The sequence below is a fragment of the Seriola lalandi genome, unplaced genomic scaffold (assembly GCF_002814215.2).
Source record: "Seriola lalandi dorsalis isolate HSWRI2012SDOR001 ecotype SW California unplaced genomic scaffold, Sedor1 jcf7180002054317, whole genome shotgun sequence".
Taxonomy (NCBI): domain Eukaryota; kingdom Metazoa; phylum Chordata; class Actinopteri; order Carangiformes; family Carangidae; genus Seriola; species Seriola lalandi.
Window position 1 is genome coordinate 1,244,991 of NW_019524870.1, and position 12,522 is coordinate 1,257,512.

At 40.7% G+C, this 12,522-nt stretch overlaps 1 protein-coding gene across 7 annotated transcripts in view; it reads left to right on the forward strand.

Annotated features, from left to right (window-relative positions):
• Window positions 1-12,522, forward strand: part of LOC111655403 (uncharacterized) — a 33,467-nt gene that overhangs the window by 11,103 nt on the left and 9,842 nt on the right. Inside the window, exons 3-13 of one of the 7 annotated variants that reach the window (XM_087174127.1) lie at window positions 484-631; window positions 2,678-2,700; window positions 5,481-5,507; window positions 6,796-7,587; window positions 8,041-8,075; window positions 9,431-9,571; window positions 9,733-9,799; window positions 9,916-9,954; window positions 10,189-10,442; window positions 11,103-11,195; window positions 11,850-11,942. In XM_087174127.1, coding sequence (XP_087030253.1) covers window positions 484-631; window positions 2,678-2,700; window positions 5,481-5,507; window positions 6,796-7,587; window positions 8,041-8,075; window positions 9,431-9,571; window positions 9,733-9,799; window positions 9,916-9,954; window positions 10,189-10,442; window positions 11,103-11,195; window positions 11,850-11,942 — 1,712 coding nt within the window. Of the gene's footprint in view, window positions 1-483; window positions 632-2,677; window positions 2,701-3,815; window positions 3,906-5,480; window positions 5,508-6,656; window positions 7,588-8,040; window positions 8,076-9,430; window positions 9,572-9,732; window positions 9,800-9,915; window positions 9,955-10,188; window positions 10,443-11,102; window positions 11,196-11,849; window positions 11,943-12,227; window positions 12,321-12,522 lie in introns of those variants that run through there. The other 6 variants (XM_087174126.1, XM_087174128.1, XM_087174124.1 and 3 more) reach the window with 6 other exon arrangements.

Genomic DNA, 12,522 nt, shown 5'->3' on the forward strand with positions numbered 1-12,522 from the left:
CCTCGCACAGTTTCCTAAAAGTCAGTGTAGTCTGTGTGTAAAGAGCCGGGGCAGAGGCCGGGACCCAGAGTTTCTACTGTGCTTTGTTTTAATCCCTCTTTACATAATGGATACAAGACATGCTTGACTGGGCCTGAGTGCCTGACTGCAGCTGCACTGTGCTCTGTAATCCAGGCATCTGGGTCAGAGCCCTCAGAACGAGCTCTGTCTCCGTCCTGAGCCACTGTTCGCTCCCAATTCAACTCATAAACAATCAGGCTTTGAATGCAGCACAGAAAACATCCACTTTTTAGGGAGGATGATATTTGAAGACTAGGAGGATTATTACTGTGAAAACCAGCAGATAAATGTCGAGGGGGGTGGTTTGTTTGAGTTAGTAAAATAATAACAGTCATGACAGATTGTGCTCAGCTTGTAGCTGATCATCAGTTTCAGGCCTGTTTCCCTCTTTCTTACCCCCCGATCAACCATATGGCCAATTAGTACGTAGCCTAGCGTTCCCCAGTTTACAGCCCTCACTAGTGCAGTCGTTCTCCCCGTTCCCGTTCTCCATCGTCTCATACGCAAACAGGAAGCGGTGCGCAGGGTCAGGTCCGTCCGCAGAGGTAAACAGCAGTGAAGCACACAGTGAGTATCTGATTGGTCTGAGTAGGAGACATAGCCAAGTAGTGCAGCAGTAGTATTTGTAGGGTGAGGTTAGTGGTGTGGTGAAGGTTTGTTTGAATGAAGTGTGGAACTGTATTTGTGTTTTATGGGTTTAAAGACGGTTTAGTTATTTCATGTCTGAAATATACAAAATATAACCGTGAATTCTACGGTGGCCCTGAGGGCTCAATGCACTGCAACTGCAGAAAACATCTTCATCAATCTGACAACACGTGCTGCAGATACACACAACACAACAGAAGTGTTTCCAGGGGACACTAAAAGGTGATGAACCCAGCCGGGACGCACTTGCATGGATGTCTTATGATACATGTGTTATGCTACGCCCATGTGCGCTTATTGTTCGATGTTTTTAACTTCAAAAGTCACAAAGCTTTGAAAAAGTGCGTCCCAGCATGGTTCAACACTTTTTAGTGTCATTCCTTTGTGTCCCTGCACAGCGCACGTGTTGTCAACTTGATGAAGACGCCTGTGGTCACTTGTCTACAAATATGTGAAACAATATAAACAGTTCATTCAGGTAAATTCTCATGTACAGGAGCTTTTCCTGCTCTCCTCAGTAAACCAGGCTGAGCAGAGGTCTGATCAGCTGTAACTGGAAACACCTGTAGTGCCGCACAGAGCTGCAGTGAAGTTTGTATGATCACCATTTTCTAAATGGGTCCCACCCACCAGAAAACTTTGGCAGGAAATAATATGTTCATGTCGGACCCCCATGATGATTGCATGACTGCAATGTAGTGACAATGTAGTTCTGTATTTATATATCAGGTTAATGTGGGTTTGATTGCATCTAACGACTTTGGCTGATGTGAGGCATCTGTGTTTGGTTTTCAGGCACTTCAGTGTCATTAAGGGTCAATATATTGGATTTATTTTAGATTCTCAATTTTGGATCTTTACATCAGCACTGTTAAAATTGGAATCTGGTAATTACGGTAACTCAGATGTGACTTGAAAGGCTCTCAGAACCAGAATACTGAGACTATAGTCCATCATTAACAGTGTTGTTGTGTTCATGTTGTAATACAAGACTTCATCTTAATTATTTTTGTCATTATGATATTTTATTACAATTTAAATGTGGTATTTTCTATGTTTTATATGATGCATTACAGTTACACAGAACAACCCTGATTTTATGTGACTGTAGTGGAGGTAAATCAGTCTGACTGGGTGGGAAATGATCAGCTACATGAATTTCCTGTGAATGAATATTGTGTAAAAACACCATTAATCATCCTCGATATATTGTCACATTATTTTAAAAATCAAGGTATTTGCTCAAAAATGTGTGTCATATATAAACATGCAGACTGTTGCTGAGGTTTTAACCATGTAACTTTTTATTTCCCAGCTCACGTGAACATCAGATGTGCATGATTTCACCTGTGACTCCTGCCGTTGTCAGTTTCCTTCATGAGCCTCGAGCTTGACTCCCAGTTTACCTTTAATCCACAGACAGTGAAGCAGCGCTCAGTGAGAACGGCCTCAAATCTATGTCTGAACTCTCTCAGGCAGATAGCGGTGAGGACGAGGTGACACCCGGTACGCCCCCCCCAGCCTGCTTTAAAACCAAAGATTGTATTAACAAAAATTAACCCACATTTAGCATGTGTGCAGATTATCAGTTTGTTTTCTCCTTTTTTTTTAACAAATAACCTTTCTTTGTTTTAGAGATGTTTTTGCAGAAATGTGAATCTTGGTTTGCTGATTTTCATCCAGCTCACAGTTTCCCACCTCTTAACCTTCCTGCCTGTTTGCTAGTGTACGCTTTAAAGCTGCTAATTTGTCCGGTGTATTTATAGCCTCCTGGCACATGTAGCTGCGTTGTCACTACACACAAAGTGCAATAAGAACATGTAGAATCACCACAGCCTCGCTGACTGACGTGGAAAACACCGGCTCTGTGTGCGACTGTAAGAATTAGCCGCGGTCGCTCCGGTCTGGGTCAGGCCAGGCTTTGATCATAAACACTGAGACTGACAGCTTGTCCAGAGTGGAGCTGGAGGAGGAGGGGAGCGGCCGTCAGCGGTGAAGGGGGCTCCTTGATCTGTTTAACAGCTCCTGAGTGTGTGAACATGAGAAATACCACAAGTGGCCCGACACGAGGTCGGAGGAGAAGATTTAGCTGAGTAAGCCTGGACAGGTTGAGATTTAGGGCTGAACGATTCCTAATTTCTTCTCTTGTCACTTCATCAGTCATGGAGACTGTTATTAACTCCTGTTGTGGAGTCATATGATCTGCTACAACAAGAAAGACCTCAACAGGCTTCAGCTAATCCAGAACAAGGCTGCCAGACGAGTTTTAAGATGTCCACTGTAATGGATAGTAGACACTTCACTTCACTTTGGCTTGCTCCTGTTTATAAAGAACGTGATATTATCAGGTGCACCTCCATTCACTCTCTGATCAGCTGCATAATTATCCCACTGTTTATTAAGTAACTGCAGTTTGCTAATTCCTCAAGGGGTGTAATTGTGTGCAAAACTCACATTTCGGTACATACCTCGTTTTTGAATTCACAGTTTGGTATATTTTTAGTACAGTGAAGAAAAAGAGACATTACATGTCTTCAAATTTATTGTGAATTTCACTTGTAAACATAAATGTGTAATTGTAAACTTGTAACCCAGTGGCAAATATAATTAGACATAATTATAATATATAATATAAATATGATAATAATAAAATTAAGATCCATTTTTTGCCTTTATTCTGATAGCCACAGTGAGAGAGGGAATACGACTTTATTCGCTAAAGTGTCGTAGACCGGCCATCAGAACACAAAATGTTCTGCACGTAATGGTTACGCATGGTTAAAGCTAGATTCTATTCATTTGGATCACGCATCATGCAAACTGATCCGGACATCCTGTCACGAACGGCACAAATACCTGTACTGTTACATCTCTAAATTCCTCATTGTCAACTTAAAGCTGCTTGGAATACTGCTGCTTCTTGGTTTACTGTGTTTAAAATGATGCTACCTTTCCCCTTTTTCTTTTTTTCTTTTTTTTTTTTTACTATTTTTCTTTTATGATGTATTTTGAGAGTATGAACTCCAGGAAGATTAATACCTGCCATGGTGGAAGCTAATGTGGATCCACGTAAATAAACTGACTAACATGTATTTATCCCACAGCAGCAGAGACATTTGCAGAGACGGGTGGTGTCGAAGCTGTGTCTGAGCTCTCAGAAATGGAGCGCACCTCGTGTGGAGATGAGGGGCAGCTTGGTACGCCGTCTGTGTTTGAGCTGCTTGCCTCTTTCTTCAGCTGCTTCTGCCTTCATTTTGTTTTTCTCACATCTTTTCTTCGGAATAGTTTGACATTTTGTGAAATATATTCACTTTCCTGCCAAGAGAGAGAGGATTGATACCACGATCATGTCTGTGCGATAAATATGAAGAAGCTGGTTAGCTTAGCTTAGCTTAGCTTAGCACAAAGACTAGAAAGAAGTGGAAACAGCTAGCCTGGCTCTGTCTGTCTGTTATTTTCTCTATTAATTCATAATCATTTGATCATTGGATGTGTTGGCTTTTTATTAAACCATAACGTCTTATTTTCTATCTCTACATGCACCGAAACACAATATGTGCTGAGAAACGGAAATTAAATCTGACTTACGATTGTTTTCCTTATCAATTAATATGTTGATTATTTCCTCAATTAATTTATTGATCATTTAGTCTATAAGATGTTAGATAATTGTGAAAAATGTCTTTATATCTGAATATCTGACCTTTGGACAGTTGGTTGAACAAAACAAGTGAAAAGCAGCAAATCAATTAACATGTTGTATCTTATTTTTTAAAAGGAACAAAAACCAATGTGTAGAAAGAACAATTTCTGATTTTACGCTGGGTTTTGTACCGGACTATTTCTTGGCCGGGAGCAGTAACTTCCTGTCGTCATCTTGAAGTTGCCAAGCTGCTATTTCAGCTTTCTTTCACATTGAACACACAACATATAACATGTTCATTAGAGAGCTTTAGCCAGGCTACCTGTATCCCTCTGCTTCTGGCCTTTGTGCAAAGCTAAGCTAACTGTGGTTTCATATTGGGAGTAATACAGATCGTCTCATCTCACTCTAATCACACAAGTGTATTTTCCAACATGTCAGACTGTTGCTCTAAGTTTCATGACCAAACCTTCCTGCTGCTCTTTTGTTTGTCCTGACTGTAAAATGAAGCTTCTTTTTCTTTCAGCATCATGGTTGGAAAAAACACTTTGTTTGGCTTTGTTTTCCCCTCGGCTTCTTTCTTTTCATTTTTATTTTTTCATGCTTGCTCTGACCCTTTATACTCTGACTCCTCTCAGAGCTGCAACATGATCATGAGCAGACTCCAGAGACAAATATGTCTTTTTTTTTTTTTTTTTTTTATAAAACAAAAAGATGGTTACATCCTGGCTATTTCAGAATGGAAGCACTGGCCAAACCACAGGCAGATTTAAGACTCCTGTGATCTGTTAAACAGATGCAGCGCTCCCGGTCGAGCAGGACGCCAGAATAATGTTAAAAACAGCTGAAGTACCACATGGAGCACCAGCTTAGGTGTGGTACTGCTGCACCAAGCAGGACTTAAATAAAAACCGCTCTGTGCCTTTGCATATTCATCCCTATGATTTTGAATGATATATTTATCTAACTGTTATTTGCTTTGGGCTTTTGTGCATTAACTGAGGAGGTGCTTTATGTGGGCTCTGTATTGATTTCTTCGTAGTGAGTGTATTAATCAGTCATGAATGACAGGAACTCGTTACTGACCGTGCTCTCATGTCTTTCCATCTGTCTCATCATGTTCAATCAGCAGCAGCAGGAGGAGCAGCTTCAACAGGTAGGCTGCTTTATGTTTTATTGATTGCACTCAGGCTGTATTTATTTTCTGCAGGAGATAGATATGACTACACTTAGAACAACAGGTGGACAGAAGCAGCTGTTGTCTGCTGTCAGGTTATTATAGTGTGTTCCTTAAAGATTTATTATATTGTTCTTGGATCAAAGAGTCTGAGTGTCCTGCCTGAATAATTATAGACTTTTTTTAATAGACTCATTTAAATATAGCAGTTAATAGACACATTCATGATAAAAAAAAACCTGTAATTATAAATTGATTAATTAATGTTGCATTTAAATGACACATTCATAAACTAAACATAAAAAAAATGCCATTTAGTTACTCAATTCCTTTATCTTTAAAAAGTAAATAGACAACTGTTTGCTAAGTTCCACCATATCAGCTTTACAAGGTGATGTCAGTGTTGTGTTTGTTGTGCGGCCCCCTAGTGGCCAAAAACTTCATACTTTTTTAAAATTAAAATCAGTTTTAGATTCACTTTTGTGATTCCATTTTAATTCAATAATCAATTTGATGATAGAATTTTTAATTGCTAAAATGATTGTAATGTATCAAAAAAAAATTTTCATTCATATAGCACCTTTATTTAAAAATAAATAAATAAATAAAAAATAAAGTTACAAATTGCTTTACAGTTAAGACAAAGAATAAAAGCAAAACTATAAAAACCATAAACTATAAAACAAGTGAAAATAATTTTATAAATCTATCAACTGTTTTATCTTTTTTAACTGTTTTACTTTTTAATCAAAAGTTTTTATAATTATTCCCTTGGCACACTCCGGACTCCATACTGTACAGATTTTTAAAAGCTCTTCAGTATTTTTTGCTTTATCAAGTTCAAAGTCTTCTGTGGAGAAGGTATCATGTTGCAGAGTCAGCAGCAGAAAGACGTTACATCACATTTTAATCAACTTGTTGCAGGGAAAATATGTCAGTGCTCTGTTGTTCATTATGTTCACTGGAATGCATCATCTGTTGTCTGTCACCCAGTGTGATGCATTACTGTCCATTTCCATTTCATTTTATTTTAATGTGAACTCAAGTATATTTTTAACAAACCAACCACCATTAATCACCTCTCAGTTCATGAGTCCTGCATATCGCCTTTTATAGATCTTTGTCTTTTTTTTTTTTTTCTGGTTAATGAAATACAAGAGTCTTTTATTTTCCTTATGGACATCCCTTCTTTATTTTTTGTTTCAATGGGGAGATGGCAAACAAGTGCTGTGAATGTCATCATTAATCTGCTTTCCAAACAAATTAGCAAAGCCTGGCACTGGAGTCCACAGTGAGTTCGTGTTTGCGGGCGATGGATCAAAGCCTGCTGTAGACGGAGCCGCCGGGGAGGGCGTTGACTTCATGGGAGCTTCCTGCTCTCAGGACCCAGGAAACGAGGCGGTGGGAGAGTGTGGGAAGAGGCTGAGTGACTCTTTATGGGCCTCTGAAGACCTCAGCAGCAGGTCAGGGATTAGACGGGATGTGCAGGCCGGCAGGGGGAGCCCGGAGTGGGCCGGAGCTGTGGACCCTCAGAGGGCGATCAGCCTGGATGCCTCCGAGTGCCTGACTGAAATGAACAACCCGTCTTTAGTCAGGAGCACAGCTGTGGAAGACCTGACATCCATCGGAGACCGAAAGTTGTGGGTTAATCAAGGCCAAGAACAAATAAAAGATGGAGTGCCTTGTGACGGAGCAGCTTTAAAGTCCTGCAGTGACTCTGGAAGCAGAAATGTCGCTCCAGAAACACAACAGACCCCTCAAACCCAAAGCCTGTCGCAATCTAGCTTTGATTCCCATCCAGAAGATCATCCAGCAAACAGCAGTAGGAACATTTCCGAGAAGGAGAGCCTTTTTACCAAAATGCCATCTGACACGGCAGCTGAAAACAGCAGCGGTGACTCATCGTTGCATAGGGCCAGCTATTCAAAGCCTGACATTTCTAATGACTCAGAGATGAGGAGCAGTGTGGCTCAGACCACCGGCACCGCTGAACTCCAGAAAACACCCCCCCAAAGCTCTCCAGCCAGAAAGTCTCTGGTGCCGGTCGCTATTTTCAAAGGTCTGTTTGCTGTCATGTTCACCAGTTCAGAACCAGCCCTCCTCAGTTAACTCCTTCCACTTGTTTGATTTATAACGCAGCTTCTGCCGTATGTTATGCAGCACTCTCCCTCTGAATTTTTTCTATGGACGGTAACTTTGACCTGAGGAGAAGCTTGTCCTCCCTCCCCACTTTAGCTTTTTGTTTCATCTCTCCATCTCTGCTCACTCTGCTGGTTATGCAGCCCCCCTGAAAAAGCCACTTTATTGATTTCTACGTGCACTATGTGTGCATTACGGGTCACGTTGCATGCCGCCCCACCCTACATCGCCACTTTCACTTCATTTATTTTTGCCATGTGAATGTAAATAGACACACACTTGGAAGCAAAAGTCGTATTTTATTTCACTCGAGTGGATTTAAAGGAGAAATTAAATTCAAATTTAAAGCCCTTTTTCTCTCTCTTTTCTGTAGCTCAAGCAAAGATGGATAATGGCTCCTCGGACAAGGTATGTGACCTAAAGCTTTTGTGAAGTTGTCTCTCATTTCTTTACAGGATCAAATTAAAGGATCAATCTTATTTATTAAAACTTTGGTCTTATTTTTGTAGGTTTCTCCATCTTTAGTTTTAACTTCAGGTAGATAGGTCTTCATTATCTGGCTAAACTGTTAACTTGTTTACAACCTGCCTCATCATCTGACTGCTCATGTTTTGAGACTGTGCCCATCAGAAAAACAGTATTAGATGTTTGTCTAAAATGATGAGGACCTCTAGTGGTCATCTGAATTGTTACTGTCGTCTGTCAGGAGCAAAGATGGAAGATGTGTCATGTCGTTATCAGTTATAATGGAAACGGCTAGGCTAGCTCTGTCCAAAGATAAGAAAATTCATCTACCAGCACCACTGTTGTCACACAGACAACAGTCCATTACCAACCATAAAACAGGACAGAGCCAGGCTAGCTGACTGTTTTCAGTTTTTATGCTAAGATAAGCCAATTGTCTCCAGTGTAACAGAGAGATATGAGTGGTAATGAACTTCCCCGATAACTCTGAAGCAAATAAACGAATTTCCCAAAACATCAAACTATTTCTTTAGACAAGTATTTTTTGTCCCTGAGCAAAACTTTATTGTAGCGGGTGCAGCGGTTGAAGCAGTTGCAGCGGTGATACAGACAATAGTCCATTACCAACCTTGAAGCAGGTCAGAGCCAGGCTAGATGTTTTCCCCTGTTTCTAGTCTTTATTCTAAGCTAAGCCACTTGTCTTCTGTTTAAAAGCTCAAAATAAGAGAGGTATTGATCTTCTCCTCTAACTCTGAAGCAATAAACGTCCCTAAACGAAGCTTGTTGTAGCGGTTGCAGCTGTCATACAGCAGTTGCAATGGTTGCAGCAGTCATACAGACAATAGTCTATTACCAACCATAAAAGAAGACGGAGCCAGGTTAGCTGTGTCTGACTGTTTTCAGCCTTCATGCTAAGGTAAGCTAATTGTCTCCAGTTCAATGTTCAGACATAAGAGTGATATCGATCTATCTTGTCCCTAAACATAACTTTGCAGAAGTTGCAACGGTTGCCATGGTCATACATCAGTAATGGTCATACCCTGTTTTTGAAGGCGACGTGTGTTTTTATGTGTCCAGATCTAAGCTCTTGCTATCACAGCTGTTAGAAATGAAGTCCAGAACTACACAAATAAGACCAAAGCTGTAATTAGCCTGAAGGATCCTTTAACATCATATCCATGGGACAGTTTCATTCTTTTCCATCATTTTTCATTTGTTAAGTTGTTCTTCTGTTTTATGTCATTTCATTGTCATTAGAACTTTTTGTTTTTCATTCATTTTTCCTCCTTATGAAAAAGACTCAAACTGCCACCAAACCAACCTCTTCCCTTAAAAGACCATCCATAGTCACCAAAGGCAACAAAACACTTGCTTCCTCCCGAAACGGACACAGCTCCATTCCCGTTAAAACCAGCAGCACAGGGCCCAGGCAGCCCGGAGTAAGTACAGGTCTGAGTTCAGCTTAGAGTTTAGACCTGAGCTGGGTTCAGGTTTTTAGAAAAGTTTGTTTGACCCTTGCTGTTCTTGTTGATTACTGACCTACACTGAGGTTAAATGACAGTAGAGTAAAAATCTAAATATCTGTGTGGTTCATTTTCAGGGTGTTGCTGGTGCAAAGTCTCAAACCCCAGGAGCCAAAACTCCTGCAAAAGCTGCAGCTCAACCAGGTACAGATTCAGGATTTTACATTTAATATGAATTCTTTTTCATTTTGATTTATATCATTTTATAAGAAGTGAGAACTAAAGCTTATTTATCACGTGTCATATTTTTTGTGATACAGCTAGAGCCAAGAAACCTCCCACTCCAAAAATTGATAAAGGTAAAAATAAAGAAAAAGAAACAAGAGCAAATCAGTAGAGATTACCTTCAGCCTCGCATGGCCTCAATGCCACAGTCTGATCCGGTCCGACCTGGATCAAACTTGGTCAGCTTTTAGCTAAGATAGCGCCTAGCTCGTCTTTATGTTTTGTGATTTATTATTATTCCTTTATTATTTTTCTTTCCCCTATGACCATCTACATGTTTAAAACCTTTGATTCTCCGGTTGCTTAAGATGCTCAGAGTGGACAGAGCAGCCCTGGTACTCCCAAATCCCCCTCTAGCCAAGCGCTTTCTGCGAAGGCGGCAGCGGAGGCCAACAAAGTGAAGAAGATCGCGGTGGTGCGTTCTACGCCCAAATCCCCGGGCTCGATGAAGAGCCGCCCGCCGGCTCCTCTGGCCGCGGCAGCGCCGATGCCGGACCTGAAGAACATCAGGTCCAAGATCGGCTCCACAGAGAACATCAAGCACCAGCCCGGGGGTGGAAAGGTAACCTGACTCTGACTCTAACAGTGACACTGACTACACCTCATACAGCAGACAGTCCAAGCCTCTGCTGCTCTGTGCAGACAAGAGTTTTAGATCCATTAATGCTGCACTGGAGGCAAAAATATCTTATTGGTAGATTTGAACCTCACCGGGCAGATCCAGAGGTCAGCTGGTTTTCCAGAGCAGAAGCTGGACTGTGTATGGCCCCTCATTTAGACACTCACTCTCTCATTCCATGTACATTTCTTAAAGAAAAGCTAATGACATTAACTCTCATATTTAAGAAACAACTACAAACTTTGTGTAGAATTTGAGGAAAACAATACCCTCATGTCTGTACTGTAGGTGGAGCAGGCAACTAGTTAGCTTAGCTTTAGTCTTGCATTGCCAGGTGATTCTCCAGTGCTGGAGAATGGTCTAGCTGCACCTAATATATATATATTATATATATATATATATGAGTATGTGGTGAATGTTCGACTGCTAAAGGAAATGAGAGGAAATTTGATCATAATCAGGATTCAAACAGTCTCAGGTTTTTGCATGCGCTCACACAGGGAGCACTGCAACACCAGCTGACGTACAGGCTTCACAGCTCATGTGTCAAACCATCGTCTCCACTATCTCCACATCTAAATGCTAACGTTTTCACTCTTCCAGGTACAAATCCTTGATCAGAAGGTGGACTATAGTAATGTCCAGTCTAAGTGTGGCTCCAAAGGCAATATCAAACATGTACCCGGTGGCGGCAATGTGAGTAACTGAGGGATGAACTCAACACCAGACTCTTGAGTATCTCTGCAGTTATGATCATCAAAACCAACCTTTGGTAAAAAAAAAATAAATAAATAAAATGCTCTCTTGTTTGTGCTCTCCATGTTAAAAAATAGATGATCAGAAGATGGACATGATCACAACCTGCTCAATAATAAGACATTGAAATATATATATATATTTTTAGAAGCTCAAGGTGCATGTAGACAAAAGCCAACTGCTTTAATGCATTAAAGCTGGCATCTGTATAAATATGATGTGCATTAAGTATGATACTGTTAATGTGCATGGATATTTTTGTGTGTTAAAGTGCAGCAAAACATGCACCAAAAATATTTTCCTTATGTGTAAACTCTCATATGATTGGAGATACCAATTGCACCTGAGCCAGTGTCATACTCTGCACATATTTGTAGTTTTATGCACTTAAGTCATTAAAGAACCTGCAGTAGAATAATTTTAGCAGCTTTGTAGTCTGACAAACATGCAAAGTTGTGGATGGCAGCTTTAATGAAATGTAGTCCTCACCCCTTTAACATCTTACTTCTTCATCTTTGGACTGATTCCCTCCTGCGGCACTTCTCATTTTTATTTCTAAAGAACTTTTATTCTTCTTCTTCTTGCACCGTGCAGGTCCAAATCCTCGACAAGAAGCTGGACTTAACTAACGTCCAAGCTCGCTGTGGCTCTAAAGACAACATAAAGCACACGCCTGGTGGAGGCAAGGTGAGTTATCTGAACATTGAAGTGTGAGACATGTTTGTGAGCTCATGTGCCACAGAGCAGAGCAGATATTCACAGTTTAAAACATCTAGTAAACCTTTCCTCTTCACGTAGCCTACTGTATCATTTCTATATACAGTACAGCTGCATTTGATGCTTTTTTCTCTTTTTAACACAAGGTTAAATTCCTGTCATTACAGTAGTGTCACAGTTTGATGGTCTCACCCTTCACCTCTCACTGACTCAGTGGGGTAACGGTCTCTTCCCCTCGACTCTGCACTTTTCCAGGTTAAAATCCTTGATCAGAAGGTGGACTATAGTAATGTCCAGTCTAAGTGTGGCTCCAAAGACAATTTGAAACGTGTACCCGGTGGCGGCAGTGTGAGTAACTTAAGGGATGAACTCAGCACCAGACTTGAGTGTCTCTGCAGTTACGACCATGAAAACCAACCCTCTCAGTATAAATGGAAAGTCTTTTACTCTTCAAGGTCAAAATACATCAGAGGTTTTCAAAGTCTGACACACACAAATTTTTTATTTAAGGTACAATTGGGTAGCTTAATTTGACACTGTGCCCCCCCCC